Below are 16,269 nucleotides of genomic sequence, written 5' to 3'. Positions count from 1 at the left end.
GTTTCTGTCACTCAATTAGAGCAGTAAGCATTTTCTGGACTTCCCTAGAACTATCACTATCTACAAAGTTATTTAATCTTGTATTATTCTTCTAAGATCCGAGAACAAAAGGAGTATTCTGCTTAAAAATAGTGCTTTGGAAGTAATTACTCCACAGAATATGGATAAGAACTAATGAAGAGGAAATAGGTAGATTACATCCCGATTTTATTTTTGGTCACACAGATGACTAATCGGTGACCTACACAGGATATTTTACTACATACCAATCATCATCTTGTTCTTGACATTCAAGTCTTATTTGTAGAGCAGGCTTACTTGTCACCAATGGCCTAATCCAAATCTTTATGTGAAGAGTTTTCCAAAGAGCCATGAGGCTAATTCCCACTCCAAGGATCTCAGTGATTAATCGATATAGGCCAGAGCCCTCCTTCTCCTGGATCTTGCAGACAGGCTCAAGCCTTTTGTAAACTGTGAAAACATCTGCAAAATTTTGAGTAAAACACTGTTTTGTATCTGTAAAGCATGCACTCCCATGTTCCGCCACCAGGGAGCACATCCTCTGAAGTCCCAAGGGATCCCAGCATCCCTTGGGAGCACTGTATATAAGCCGGCCCCTAAGGCCTGTTCCTCACTCTGGAGTATCTTAATAAAGACCGAGATCACTATTACTTTAACCTCCCTGTGTGCAGTCTCATCTGTGTTAGGAACACAATAACTGGCGACAAGTATACGAATCCAACGCAAAGATGCAGCAAACTGGGCATCCTGGAGAAGTCCTCGGAGGGTGAGGACTGGGAAGCCTATGTCGAACGGCTAGACCAGTACTTTGTAACCAACGAGCTGGATGGAGAAGGAAGCGCTGCAAAAAGGAGAGCGGTCCTCCTCACGGTCTGCGGAGTACCGACCAATAGCCTCATGAAAAATCTTCTGGCTTCAGTGAAACCCACAGATAAGTTGTATGAGGAGCTGTGTACATTGATTCGGGCGCATCTTAACCTGAGGGAGAGCGTGCTGATGGCGAGGTATCGGTTCTATACGTGCCAGCAATCTGAAGGTCAGGAAGTGGCAAGCTACGTCGCCGAGCTAAGGCAACTTGCAGGGCAATGTAAGTTTGATGGCTACCTGGAGCAGATGCTCAGAGACTTTTTTTACTGGGCATTGGCCACGAGACCATCCTACGAAAACTTTTGACTGTAGAGACACTGACCCTCAGTAAGGCCATTGCAATAACACAGGCATTTATGTCCACCTGTGATAACAACAAACAAATGTTCATAAATTAACTGGAACTGTGTTTGCGAGCAGAAATATACAAGGCAGAAATCACAAGTCTGCAACTGCCAGTAGGCCTCAGGTGACCCAGATGACTCAGATTCCGCAACAAAGGATGAATGCAAGGCAATTCACACCTTGTTGGCGTTGTGGAGGCTTGCATTCAGCCTCTTCATGCCGCTTGAAAGGGTATGTTTGCAAGAGCTGTGGAACAATGGGGCACCTCCAGCGAGCTTGTAGACAAGCTGCAAGCTCTGCAAAACCTGCTAACCACCATGTGACAGAGGAAGATCGGTCCATGGTGGATCAAAACAATTTCAAGCATCAGAGAGGAGGCAGATGCTGAAGTACACGGGGTGCACACATTTTCGACGAAATGTCCACCTATTATGCTCAACGTAAAATTAAATGGCTTACCCGTAGCCATGGAACTGGACACTGGCGCTAGCCAGTCCATCATGAGTAAAAAGATGTTTGAGAGACTGTGGTGCAACAAGGCACTCAGACCAGCCCTGAGCCCCATCCACACGAAATTGAGAATGTGCACCAAAGAGCTCATCACTGTCCTGGGCAGCGCCATGGTCAAGGTCACCTCAGGGCACAGTGCATGAACTGCCACTATGGATTGTCCCGGGCGATGGCCCCACACTACTTGGAAGGAGCTGGCTGGGCAAAATCTACTGGAACTGGGATGATATCCGAGCACTATCACATGTTGATGAGGCCTCATGTACCCAGGTTCTTAACAAATTTCCTTCCCTTTTTGAACCAGGCATTGGAAACTTTTCCGGGGCGAAGGTGCGGACCCAATTGGTCCCAGAGGCACGACCCATTCACCACAAGGCCCGAGCGATACCTCACATGATGGAGAGAGTGGAAATCGAGCTGGACAGGCTGCAACGCGAGGGCATCATCTCCCCAGTGGAATTCAGCGAGTGGGCCAGCCCGATTGTTCCAGGAGTCAAAAGTGATGGCACGGTCAGGATTTGCGGCGATTATAAAGTAACTATTAATCGTTTCTCGCTACAGAACCAATACCCACTACCTAAGGCAGACGACCTATTTATGACGCTGGCAGGAGGCAAGACGTTCACCAAGCTCGACCTGACTTCGGCCTACATGACGCAGGAGCTGGAGGAGTCTTTGAAAGGCCTCACCTGCATCAACACGCACAAGAGACTGTTCATCTACAACAGATGCCCGTTTGGAATTTGGTCGGCTGCAGCGATCTTCCAGAGAAACATGGAGAGTCTACTCAAGTCGGTACCACGCACGGTGGTTTTTCAGGATGACATATTGGTCATGGGTCGGGATACTGTCGAGCACCTACAAAACCTGGAGGAGGTCCTCCAGTGACTGGATCGCGTAGGGCTGCAGCTGAAGAGGTCGAAATGCATCTTCATGGCAACAGAAGTGGAGTTTTGGGGGAGAAAGATCGCGGCGGACGGCATTCAGCCCACAGACGCCAAGACAGAGGCTATCAGGAACGTGCCCAGGCCACAGAATGTCACGGAGCTGCGGTCATTCCTGGGACTGCTCAACTATTTTGGTAACTTCCTACCGGGGTTAAGCACGCTCTTAGAGCCCCTACGTGTGTTATTGCGTAAAGGTGAGAACTGGATATGGGAAAAAAAACATGTAATTGCTTTTGAGAAAGCCAGAAACGTTTTATGCTCCAACAAGCTGCTTATAACCCGTGTAAAACACTTGTGCTAGCATGTGATGCGTCGTCGTACAGAGTCGGGTGTGTATTACAACAAGCTAACGTTGCGGGGAAGTTGCAACCTAAGCCTCCAGGAGCTTGTCTAAGGCCGAGAGGGTGTACAACATGATTGAGAAAGAGGCATTAGCATGTGTGTTCGGGGTAAAGAAAATGCATCAGTACCTGTTTGGCCTCAAATTTGAGCTGGAAACCGATCACAGGCCCCTCATATCCCTGTTCGCTGAAAACAAGGGGATAAATACTAACGCTTCAGCCCGCATACAAAGGTGGGCAACTCGCGCTATCAGCATATAACTATACCATCCGCCACAGGCCAGGCACCGAGAACTGTGCGGATGCTCTCAGTCAGCTACCATTGCCCACCACGGAGTGGAAATGGCGCAGCCTGCAAACTTGTTGATGGTGCAGCCCGCAGACTTGTTGATGGTCATGGAAGCGTTTGAAAATGATAAATCACCTGCCACGGCCCGCCAGATTAGGACTTGGACCAGCCAAGATCCTCTGCTGTCCCTAGTAAAAAACTGTGTACTGCATGGGAGCTGGGCCAGCATCCCCATTGAAATGCAAGAGCTAATCAAGCCATTCCAGTGGTGAAAGGACAAGCTGTCCATTCAAGCAGACTGCCTGTTGTGGGTTAACTGCGTAGTGCTACCCAAAAAGGGCAGGGAGACGTTCATCTCGGATCTCCACAGCACACACCCGGGTATAGTAATGATGAAAGCGATAGCCAGATCCCACGTGTGGTGGCCCGGTATCGACTCTGACTTAGAGTCCTGTATACAGCAATGCAGCATGTGTGCTCAGTTGAGTTTGTGGTCCTGGCCCTCCAGACAATGGTCGAGGATCCATGTTGACTATGCGAGCCCGTTTCTAGGTAAAATGTTCCTGGTGGTGGTGGATGCTTTTTCAAAATGGATTGAATGTGAAATAATGTCGGGAAGCACCGCCACCACCACCATTGAAAGCCTGAGGGCCATGTTTGCCACCCACGGCCAGCCTGACATAATAGGCAGTGACAACGGGCCATGTTTCACCAGTGCCGAATTTAAAGAATTCATGACCCGCAATGGGATCAAACATGTCACCTCAGCCCCGTTTAAACCAGCCTCCAGTGGGCAGGCAGAGAGGGCAGTACAAACAATCAAACAGAGCCTTAAATGAGTCAAGGCTCACTCCAAACTCGCCTGTCCCGAGTACTGCTCAGCTACCGCACAAGCCCCCACTCGCTCACAGGGGTGCCCCCGGCTGAGCTACTCATGAAAAGGACACTTAAAACCAGACTCTCGCTGGTTCACCCCAACCTGCATGATCAGGTAGAGAGCAGGCAGCAGTAACAAAATGTAAACGATGGTCGCGCCACTGTGTCACGGGAAATTGATCTGAATGACCCTGTGTATGTGCTAAACTATGGACATGGTCCCAAGTGGATCACGGGCACGGTGATAGCTAAAGAAGGGAGGAGGGTGTTTGTAGTCAAACTAGACAATGGACAAATTTTCAGAAAGCACCTGGACCAAACAAGGCTGCAGTTCACAGACTGCCCTGAACAACCCACAGCAAACCCACAACACAAACCCAAAGGATCAACGACCACCTGGACCAGGAAATCGAACTCGTCACGTCCAACAGCCCAGCAAGGCCAGGCTCACCCAGCAGCCCTGCAGGGCCAACAACACGCCAGCCCAGCGAGGGCACAGCCAACACACCAGAACAGACATTTGTACCGAGGCAGTCCACCAGGGAAAGAAAGGCTCCCGATCGCCTCACCTTGTAAATAGTTTTCGCTTTGACTTTGGGGGGGAGTGATGTGTATCTGTAAAGCATGCACTCCCATGTTCCGCCACCAGGGAGCGCATCCCCTGAAGTCCCAAGGGATCCCAGCATCCCTTGGGAGCACTGTATATAAGCCGGCTCCTGAGGCCTGATCCTCACTCTGGAGTGACTTAATAAAGACTGAGGTCACTGTTACTTTAACCTCCCTGTGTGCAGTCTCATCTGTGTTAGGAAGACAGATATCCTCCAGCTTACTTCAGAGGTTGTATATTATTGTCCAATCTTGTTGTCTTTGTTGGCTGCTTAGGTGCACAGGATAGAGTGTAGCTGGCCCCATATAAAGTTAACTTGCATACATCACAAGTTATTGCTACTATCAGATCTTGGTGTTCTGATTCAGGATTTGTCCAATGAGGCAACAGGGCTAACAAACAGTTCTTGACAAAGCTCCAGATGCACAAGATTCAAACAAGACAAACCAGTGAGAGAAATGTAAGCACAAATGCAGTTGAATTTTGTGGGCTTCATGGATTAGATTACTGGGGCTCGCCGGATACAGGCAGTCAGCAATCTGTAGTTTGTACAGTCCTGCGAGGATCCCACTGATATAAGCATGTCCGATGTGTTAAAACAGAAAGGTATCCCCAGAGCATGTTTGTGAGGCGTAGGTCTCAAGTGAATTGAACTCTCTCCTCATGTCTGTGGGTATCATTTTTGTAAATGTTGTCCTAAAACTGCTAAAAAAAAAGATAATGTGTAATGAAAAATGTGGACAATAAGAACATTTATTAAATGTTCACACATCTAATTCAGTGAAATACAGTGGCCCAGATTTTGCAGTCAGCTGACCTCGCAAAAATCTGCCCACAAAGATTTAGCGGGCTCTCGAGCATAGATTTCCTTTATTCCAATGTCACTTTGAATGTGGCGCCATTTGTAGGGGATCTGTGACATCCAGCAACAGGGCAGGCAGCAGGCAGACTGATCAGCCAATCAGATTGAAGAATTCTCACAGACAGCAAAGCAGGAAGAAAAAAGCATGGAATATAATTCACATTTTAATCATTGTACAGAAAGCGAAATAAAGATCGCGACATACACATGGGATTAAGGGAGTAGCTGAAATATAAACTTCAAAACATATTTTTTTATTATTTTAAAAATCATGCAATTTTTTAATGAATGAGTGAATGAGACTCCACATCTGTAAAATTATTTTTTTAGGACCTTGTGGTTATTTAGCAGTAATTATGACTTAGGATGGCATTAAAAACTCAGTTAGTCCTGATTGAACAAGGCCTAACATTTTCATTTGGTTTTTGCAGTGTGAATAGTACATAAAAAGTTGAAGTTCACATCAAATCAGTGATTCTGTATTGATTGCATCTGCAAAGACTGCAACAGCGCTCCTTGTGGTGGAGCAGGGTATCAATGACTGCAACTTCCAGATTTCTCCATTTCACTGCATATGTGCAGACAGCAGAAGTTGCTGTCAGTTTCACACAGTAATGATGCCGTCATTACAACCACAAATTCCAGGCCATTGACGCCAATTCTCTATTTAAAGTTTCCTTTATTCTGTAACGAACTTTACAACAACTTCACAAGTAAGAAGTTTGCACTCAAAGTCATCCCTTTTTTTTTATATATGCTGAATATCTGCGAGTTTCATTATTGTTGATTATGTAACTTTTTTTAAAATAGTAAATGGTTGGGAGGAACTTACATAAGAACATAAGAAATAGGAGCAGGAGTAGGCCATACAGCCCCTCGAACCTGCTCCACCATTCAATAAGATCATGGCTGATCTTCGACCTCAACTCACTTTCCCACCCGATCCCCATATCCCTTGATTCCTCTGGAGTCCAAAAACCTATCTATCTCAGCCTTGAATATACTGAACGACTGAGCATCCACAGCTCTTTGGGGCAGAGAAATTCCACCTCATCGCAGTCTCAAAAGGCCGATCCATTTTATTTTATTTTAACTTATTTTAAAAGGTTCATTGCATTACTCAACCTTTGAGCTAATAATACAACTATCTTAAAAAAAAATCTATCTAACTGAAGCATCTAAAAATATTAGCACCTGACTGACTGCGGAAATAATATTATGGATCCTAATCTTGAAAAGAAAAAAAAAACCTTGGGCTAGAAATAGTTCATGTTATGATCATATTACTATGTCCAAAACATGCAACACCGTTTGACGGATTCGTCACTACCAAAAGAACTATGTATATTCATTCTTTGCCCACCATTTTAAAACTGTAAAATAGAATAATGCTGTTTTCTCCCCCAGGCAAAAGAAATGCGGCAGATGGTGAAGCTGGAGGCAGAGATGGCTCGCAGACCAGCAACAGTGGTCTGAATTCCCCAGAAACAGACTGAGGCCAATACATCAGTCAGGCATACGATGAATAGTAATGTCCAAACTATCAATACTAACACAATTTTGCCATCTTTTCTTACCTCACAAATCTTTTGTAGCCAGCAATTTTCAGTATCAAAGGATCTGTATACACTGATATGAATGGCTTTGATGTCGAGCACTTTAAAGGTTGTTGATTCTATTTAATACGTGTCCAAATAATTGTATTTTAATCACCATCTTCTGGTAAAGGAAGTCAGTAAAGCCATGCTGATTGTGTTATGATTTTGTTTTGTTTAATTAATATCCATAGGATGGATAATGGCTACTCCATCAAAGCATGGAGGAGGTCATAGAACTATAAATGATGTACACAGTGAAAACAGCATTAAACAAGATAGGACACTTCAACCATCTTTTGCCATTGTCATTTGCCAAGAGGTCTGCATATGCTGTGTAATCATTATCTAAATGTGCATACATTGCCAGTAAATATTCAGAGGTCTCGACATACACAGCAACAATGATGATCTATCTACCAGATCTCTGTATTGCCCACGACTACTGATGTAAGATTGCAACACACAATGTTACTCACAATTTGGAGCATACAGGGGTTACAAATATAAGATCTTACTTGTCAAAAATAGAAAACCTAACCCAGACTTTATGACCCTTCTAGCACAACACAAAATGTTGATCAGGATTGAGCAAGATAAAGGTAAACATCACGTAAATAGTGGTTTTACACACCAAACTAAAACTAGTAATTCCAGATCAGAAAATTGCTCATTTGAATGTTCCTCTATTTACAGATTTCTTTGCATGGTCTTGCACAAGTAACTGGCTTGTAGTTTACAATGGATTACTGCATGTTTATACTGCATTAGAAATGTTGTTGTGCTGCCCATCAACATTAGACTGCCTGAAATTCTGGTATTTTGTCAGGAAAAGTCTGAAGTTTGGAATTTGATAATATTCCCAAAATTGATACCAGTGAATCAATTGGAAAGCAATTGGCTACTTCCAGCACCTGGAACTGTCCAGGATGCATCTATAGATCTTTATCAGGTACTTGTTAGTAAGGGAAAACCCTTGTTGAGAATGTTGATAGATATAAGTTTAAAAAAATTATATATAAAACACATACACCGCCACTAGTTTTCTTACTTTGCAATATACAATATTGTGAGCAGGATAAGGACAAAATGGATCCACACTGAAGCTAATGTACTTTATCATCAAAGCAAGACAATAAATAAGACAAGAAATGTTGAATCAGGGAGTTTATTTAATATTCTAAGCACATAATGTGAACAAAAAATATGTTATATTACACTGGTGCAGGAATGTAGAACATCTGTTTCTAATCATTTACAGATAACAAGTATTCAACAATGTTTGCTGAGGTTTGGAATTACTGTAGCAAAGATTCTTGTAGTCCGACCAGCATGTATGAAATAAAAATACACATTACTCCAGACCAATGAATCATTTTACTTTAAGCATATGGTGCTTATTGGAATAACATTTGAAAATGTTGGGCAATCAAAACATTGTCCATTTCAGCCTGTAAAGTACTGAGCAATCCCAGATCTTATATGACAATATGTCTTTAGCTGTAAAGTAAAAGAACATCTTTCGTGGTGCTGCATAACGCAAAATAAAAATTCTCTGCAGTTCAGTGTCACTAATAGTGCACCATTTTATTTCATTATATAATGCCTCGGGGAGGGGGTCAAATCTGTGTCTGAAAAGTATTTAAAACATTCTTGCCAATTGCTGTTATCTGATAACATGCATTAATGACCCAAACAGATTTTCCAATGATGCCCATAGCATTACACAACAGAAGGCTAATGAACACTTGCTGACAGAACAGAAATGCTGAAATATATCACGATGAAATACTGTATGTAAATATGTATTTAGTATTATAACATCATTTAAGACCAAAATGTGTTTTAAGGCATATCAATTATCTTAAGGGCTGTGTGGTTGTGTAATACTTGCAGACTTGCTAAGAATATATTTGTTTCTGAGAATGCAATTTCATGTTATCAGCCATTTTGAGGGATTCTTCTCCAGCAAGCCATTTTTACCCTCTAAAACAAATAGCTTTTACAACATATCAATTATGGTATTGTATATGTAAGGTGGTATTACTAAAATGTATTGTGTACTACTGTAATGGTCCTTTGAATGTGCCACTGATATACCTAACTGTCGCAGGTGGGTACTAGAATTGCTGCTTTCGCAAGGAAATGAAGTGCAATGTCAAAATATTGGAATTTTCTAAATTCTGCAACTCGGGTATATAGTTGAAAAAAACAAATTCAGTTCTGTTTGCTGGTAGATATTGTCTTTAAATGGCTGTTATGTTTTATATTGGGTGACTGTCCTACTGCTTATACACTTAGCTATGTAGGTTTGCTAAAAAGCAGGCTATTTTACAAGTATCACTTACATGTATTGGTTTTGTTTAAATATATATATATATAAATATATATATATATATATAGAAAGAGAGAGATTTGGTGAAGGTGTTTTATATTTATATTGTCTGTCAAATTACAAGGTAGAAAATCATGAACTCTTAATTAATGTTCTCTTGATTCTTTAATACGATTTTATAGTTTCTGTACCCCATTATAAATAAACAACAAAAATGAGAAGTGACTTTAACTGTCTACAGTATTATTTTACGAAATAAATCATCCCTCATGTCACAATTGCTATGACTGTTTACAAGAAAAAACTTCGGTCAAAATATCATAGCTTGAAATTATTAATGCCTATCTTTTGTTTCTGAACATTTAATCACGACACAAAAGGACAGCTGAGCTCTAATTAACTGAGGGTGATGTTGTGAAACGCACTTGTGTTAGTAGGAATAATAGAAAACTAGCCAATCATGTTGAAGTTGTAATAATGCTTCATTCATACTTAAGTGGCTAAATAGCCAATTTAATTGCTACAACTGCCATAATGTTTGGAACTCCAGTTGTGAAATGCACAATACTTGTGCATCATGCCTGCTCAAAAATGTATAAAATGCTTTATTGTTTGTAAGTACTGACCAACAGAGTGATGTTTTATACCCTTTTAAATTAAGGGAGCAGTTATATTTTAAGCTACAACATAAAAGAACATCTTTATAATGCTGTATAGGTTAGAATGGAAATTGACATCAGTGCAGAGGTCAATAGAGGTGGTGGCGAGGTAGAGCTGCAAGTTATGCTTGCATGTAGAAGCTGACCCCATGGCCGGAATCTTCCCAACTCTGCGCATGCGCGTTTGGAGGCGGGCCCATAGTCAAACTGACCCTGATTGACAGCGGGGTGGATGTCCACTCTGAACACGCCTCCGTGTCGGTTTTTCAACTGTTGGCTCTGTGTGAGGATGGCAGACCCGTTACCAAGCAGTGGATCAGTCAAGTAAGATGTTTAAGAGGTCATTTAAAGATATGTAAAAGGATTTCACCCAGGCACTTACCATTTTACCAAGTTTTCAACGAGTTTGCCGTCCCTCGGGTTTCATGCCAGGTAAGTGCGTCGGGTTCTCAGTGACTCTCCATTGCTTTGGATAGTTGACAGCTGCAGAAGGGGTATAAAAGCTACCATTTCACAGCTGTTCACTTTCCAATGTCAGAAGCTGAAGCCTTCAGGATTTGGAAGAAACATTTTAGCTGTATGCGGTTTGGAAATGTTTGCAGTGAACTCTCTGTTCACTGTCACCTCCTTGGAGCAACCTCTCTCACCATTGACAGATCACTTCTGTCATCTCAACTTCAGCTGCCATCTATTCCAGCAGCATCGGTACCCTTTAAAAAATCTTACCTTGGTTCTCAGAATCCCACCACGATCAGGCCCAACACCAACATCATTAAACACACCAGTATCACCAACAGCAACACCAACCTTCTCCGCAATCACCTGATGCTGCACAGGACACAGGCCATCAGCGCCTGACCACACTGCTGCCCAGGAGGCCAGGGATGTCCTCACCATGGCCACATTTACTTCAATTGACACTGTGCACCCTGGCTGCCGCATGATGCACCAGATTAGCACCACCCCACACCAGCTCCATAAAGCATCCCTACAATGCCCAAGCCATTCCTTTCACACTGATCACCATTGAGGGGGGTACCCTTATGTCTCACCATTCACTATAACTCACTAAACCACCTCCAACGGTTCACACAAATCTGTCCAAGATCACAAAGTGTTCAAAATAAAGATTTCAATGTTTGACAACACATTAGCACAAACTCTACATGAAAATTGGCTAAACTACCCAAGTGCCTACCCTTGTGTGTTAGTTGGTATGATTGGACAAAAATGAGGGTGAGTGTGAGGGGTGACGAGTGAGATGGGGATGTGATACTGTAGATAGAGGGATGGGTGGTGGTGCAAGGTAAGTTGGTCTGAGTAAGGATGTGTAGGAGAAGGGTAGGGAAGGCAGAGTGATGAGGATGTGATGAGTGCCACAGCAGGAAGAGGGTGAGTGTGGCTTTGTAGTAACGTTTTATGATCTACTGAGATCATTGAAGGGTTTGCGCCACTGCAGCCTGGTCTTCCTGATGACATCCCTGCTTGTGACCTCCTGTGCAATGTGCATCCAAGCTTTGTGGTGTCCTGGGGAGGTCACTTCTGTTCATTGGAGGGAAGAGAACTTCACTGCATGCTGTGACTCCCTCCATAAGCATCTGGAGGGAGTCATGGGAGAGCCTGTGTGCAGCCGTGCACCTTTATGCATTGCTTGTCAGTGTTTGCAGCACCTCAATGCTGTAGAACACTGACAGAACAACTGTCAAAAGGTTTGCCATGATCCCTTTAAGGAAACCGGCTGATGATGCATCATCAGATGACGTTATCAGACCGGCTTCCTGTTAATTGGCAGGTAACCTCACATAGCGGGCATAACAAGCCCAAACAACAGAAGATTGTATTGCAAAAGTAAAATACTGCAGATGCTGGAATCTGAAATAAAAACAGAAAATGCTGGAAATCTCAGTGGGTCAATCAGCATCTGTGGAGGAAAAAGCAGAGTTAACATTTCGGGTCAACGACCCTTCATCAGAACTGGCTAGTGTTCGGAAAGAATACATTCTAAAGAAGCACTGAAAGGGGGAGAGGAAGAAAGAACAAAAGGGAATGTTTGTGAGAGGATGGAAGACAGTAGAGATTAGAGAGATAAAAGGGATGATGGGCTGAATTGAAATGGTAATGGCTGGAGTTAGAAAAGGATTAGTCCTTTGCAGCAAACCTGAGGACTGGGAGAAATTTAGAATTTAGCAGAGGAGGACTAAGGGTTTAATTAGAAGGGGGAAAATAGAGTATGAGAGTAAGCTTGCAGGGAACATAAAAACTGACTGCAAAAGCTTCTATAGATATGTGAAGAGAAAAAGATTAGTGAAGACTAATGTAGGTTCCTTGCAGTCAGAATCAGGGGAATTCAAAATGGGGAACAAGGAAATGGCAGACCAATTGAACAAATACTTTGGTTCTGTCTTCACTAAGGAAGACACGAATAACCTCCCGAAAATACTAGGGGACCGAGTGTCTAGCAAGAAGGGGGAACTGAGGGAAATCCTTATTAGTCAGGAAATGGTGTTCGGGAAATTGAAGGGACTGAAGGCCGATGACTCATCAGGGATGGGCAGCAGCAGCCAAGTTCATGGCACCGTGGCTGGCTCTGTTGCACAGGAGGGCAGGAAAAAGAGTGGGAGAGCGATAGTCATAGGGGATTCGATTGTAAGGGGAATAGATAGGCGTTTCTGCGGCGGCAACCGAGACTCCAGGATGGTATGTTGCCTCCCTGGTGCAAGGATCAAGGATGTCTCAGAGCAGGTGCAGGACATTCTGAAAAGGGAGGGTGAACAGCCAGTTGTCGTAGTGCACATTGGTACAAACGATATAGATATAAAAAGGGATGAGGTCCTATGAGACGAATTTAAGGAGCTAGGAGCTAAATTAAAATGTAGGACCTCAAAAGTAGTAATCTCGGGATTGCTACCAGTGCCATGTGCTAGTCAGAGTAGGAATCGCAGGATAGCTCAGATGAAAACATGGCTTGAGCAGTGGTGCAGCAGGGAGGGATTCAAATTCCTGGGGCATTGGAACCGGTTCTGGGGGAGGTGGGACCAGTACAAACCGGACGGTCTGCACCTAGGCAGGACCGGAACCAATGTCCTTGGGGGAATGTTTGCTAGTGCTGTTGGGGAGCAGTTAAACTAATATGGCAGGGGGATGGGAACCAATGCAGGGAGACAGAGGGAAACAAAAAGGAGACAAAAGCAAAGGACAGAAAGGAGATGAGTAAAAGTGGAGGGCAGAGAAACCCAAGGCAAAAAACAAAAAGGGCCACTGTACAGCAAAATCCTAAAGGGTCAAAGTGTAATAAAAAGGCAAGCATGAAAGCTCGGTGCCTCAATGCAAGGAGTATTCGGAACACAGGAGAGGGCTCTGAGCTAGTTAGATTGGGTGAGAGCTCAGATGAACAGGATCCCAAGAAAGAATGCAAAAGGCAGGAGGCAACAGAGCAGAGTAGCACTGGGGTAAGTGTAAACCACAAGGTGATAGGAAGGGACAATATGTATGAATATAAAGGGGCTGCAGGAGGGGTCAAAACTAAAAATCATGGTTTAAAAACTAGTATTAAAACACTCTACCTAAACGCACGCAGCATTCGAAATAAAGTAAATCAGTTGACGGCACAAATCATTACAAATGGGCATGATTTGGTGGCCATTACAGAAACGTGGTTGCAGGATGGCCAAGACTGGGAATTAAACATACAGGGGTATCTGACGATTCGGAAAGATAGACAAGAAGGGAAAGGATGTGGGGTAGCTCTGTTAATAAAGGAAGATATCAGGGCAGTTGTGAGAGACGATATTGGCTCTAATGAAGAAAATGTTGAATCATTGTGGGTGGAGATTAGAGATAGTAAGGGGAAAAAGTCACTGGTGGGCGTAGATTATAGGTCCCCAAATATTAACTTCACGGTGGGGCGAGTAATAATCAAGGGAATAATGGACGCATGTGAAAAAGGTACGGGAGTAATCATGGGGGATTTTAACCTACATATCGATTGGTCAAATCAAATCGCACAGGGTAGCCTTGAGGAGGAGTTCATAGAATGCATACGGGATTGTTTCTTAGAACAGTATGTTACAGAACCTACAAGGGAGCAAGCGATCTTAGATCTGGTCCTGTGTAATGAGACAGGAATAATAAACGATCTCCCAGTAAAAGATCCTCTCGGAATGAGTGATCCCAGTATGGTTGAATTTGTAATACAGATTGAGGGCGAGGAAGTAATGTCTCAAACGAGCGTACTATGCTTAAATAAAGGGGACTACAGTGTGATGAGGACAGAGTTGGCTAAAGTAGACTGGAAACACAGACTAAACGGTGCCACAATTGAGGAACAGTGGAGGACTTTTAAGGAGCTCTTTCATAGTGCTCAACAAAAATATATTCCAATGAAAAAGAAGGGCGGTAAGAGAAGGGATAACCAGCCGTGGATAACCAAGGAAATAAAGGAGAGTACCAAATTAAAAACCAATGCGTATAAGGTGGCCAAGGTTAGTGGGAAACTAGAAGATTGGGAAAATTTTAAACGACAGCAAAGAATGACTAAGAAAGCAATAAAGAAAGGAAAGATAGATTACGAAAGTAAACTTGCGCAAAACATGAAAACAGATAGTAAAAGCTTTTACAGATATATAAAACGGAAAAGAGTGACTAAAGTAAATGTTGGTCCATTAGAAGATGAGAAGGGGGATTTAATAATGGAAAATGTGGAAATGGCTGAGACTTTAAACAATTATTTTGCTTCGGTCTTCATAGTGGAAGACACATAAACCATGCCAAAAATTGCTGGTCACAGGAATGTGAGAAGAGAGGACCTTGAGACAATCACTATCACTAGGGGGGTAGTGCTGGACAGGCTAATGGGACTCGAGGTAGACAAGTCCCCTGGTCCTGATGAAATGCATCCCAGGGTATTAAAAGAGATGGCGGAAGTTATAACAGATGCATTCGTTATAATCTACCAAAATTCTCTGGACTCTGGGGAGGTACCAGCGGATTGGAAAGCAGCTAATGTAACGCCTCTGTTTAAAAAAGGGAGCAGACAAAAGGCAGGTAACTATAGGCCAGTTAGTTTAACATCTGTAGTGGGGAAAATGCTTGAAGCTATCATTAAGGAAGAAATAGCGGGACATCTAGATAGGAATAGTGCAATCAAGCAGACGCAGCATGGATTCATGAAGGGGAAATCATGTTTAACTAATTTACTGGAATTCTTTGAGGATATAATGAGCATGGTGGATAGAGGTGTACTGATGGATGTGGTGTATTTAGATTTCCAAAAGGCATTCGATAAGGTGCCACACAAAAGGTTACTGCAGAAGATAAAGGTACGTGGAGTCAGAGGAAATGTATTAGCATGGATAGAGAATTAGCTGGCTAACAGAAAGCAGAGAGTCGGGATAAATGGGTCCTTTTCGGGTTGGAAATCGGTGGTTAGTGGTGTGCCACAGGGATCGGTGCTGGGACCACAACTGTTTACAATATACATAGATGACCTGGAAGAGGGGACAGAGTGTAGTGTAACAAAATTTGCAGATGACACAAAGATTAGTGGGAAAGCGGGTTGTGTAGAGGACACAGAGAGGCTGCAAAGAAATTTAGATAGGTTAAGCGAATGGGCTAAGGTTTGGCAGATGGAATACAATGTCGGAAAATGTGAGGTTATCCACCTTGGGGAAAGAAAACAGTAAAAGGGAATATTATTTGAATGGGGAGAAATTACAACATGCTGCAGTGCAGAGGGACCTGGGGGTCCTTGTGCATGAATCCCAAAAAGTTAGTTTGTAGGTGCAGCAGGTAATCAGGAAGTCGAATGGAATGTTGGCCTTCATTGCGAGAGGGATGGAGTACAAAAGCAGGGAGGTCCTGCTGCAACTGTATCGGGTATTGGTGAGGCTGCACCTGGAGTACTGCATGCAGTTTTGGCCACCTTACTTAAGGAAGGATATACTAGCTTTGGAGGGGGTACAGAGACGATTCACTAGGCTGATTCCGGAGATGAGGGGGTTACCTTATGATGATAGA

General features: G+C 43.3%; 1 protein-coding gene across 1 annotated transcript in view; it reads left to right on the top strand.

Moving 5' to 3' along the window:
* plcb4a (phospholipase C, beta 4a) overlaps positions 1-9,718 on the top strand; it is a 600,847-nt gene extending 591,129 nt beyond the window's left edge. The window contains exon 39 of the mRNA XM_070889861.1: positions 7,073-9,718. Within this exon, the coding sequence (XP_070745962.1) occupies positions 7,073-7,161 (89 nt within the window). The 3' untranslated portion in view covers positions 7,162-9,718. The remainder of the gene's footprint in view (positions 1-7,072) is intronic.
* Positions 9,719-16,269: the final 6,551 nt, after the last annotated feature.

The sequence above is a fragment of the Pristiophorus japonicus genome, chromosome 9 (assembly GCF_044704955.1).
Source record: "Pristiophorus japonicus isolate sPriJap1 chromosome 9, sPriJap1.hap1, whole genome shotgun sequence".
In the NCBI taxonomy this organism is placed as follows: domain Eukaryota; kingdom Metazoa; phylum Chordata; class Chondrichthyes; family Pristiophoridae; genus Pristiophorus; species Pristiophorus japonicus.
Note: the sequence above shows the minus strand (reverse complement) of the source record. Positions and strands in the feature narration are given on the sequence as shown.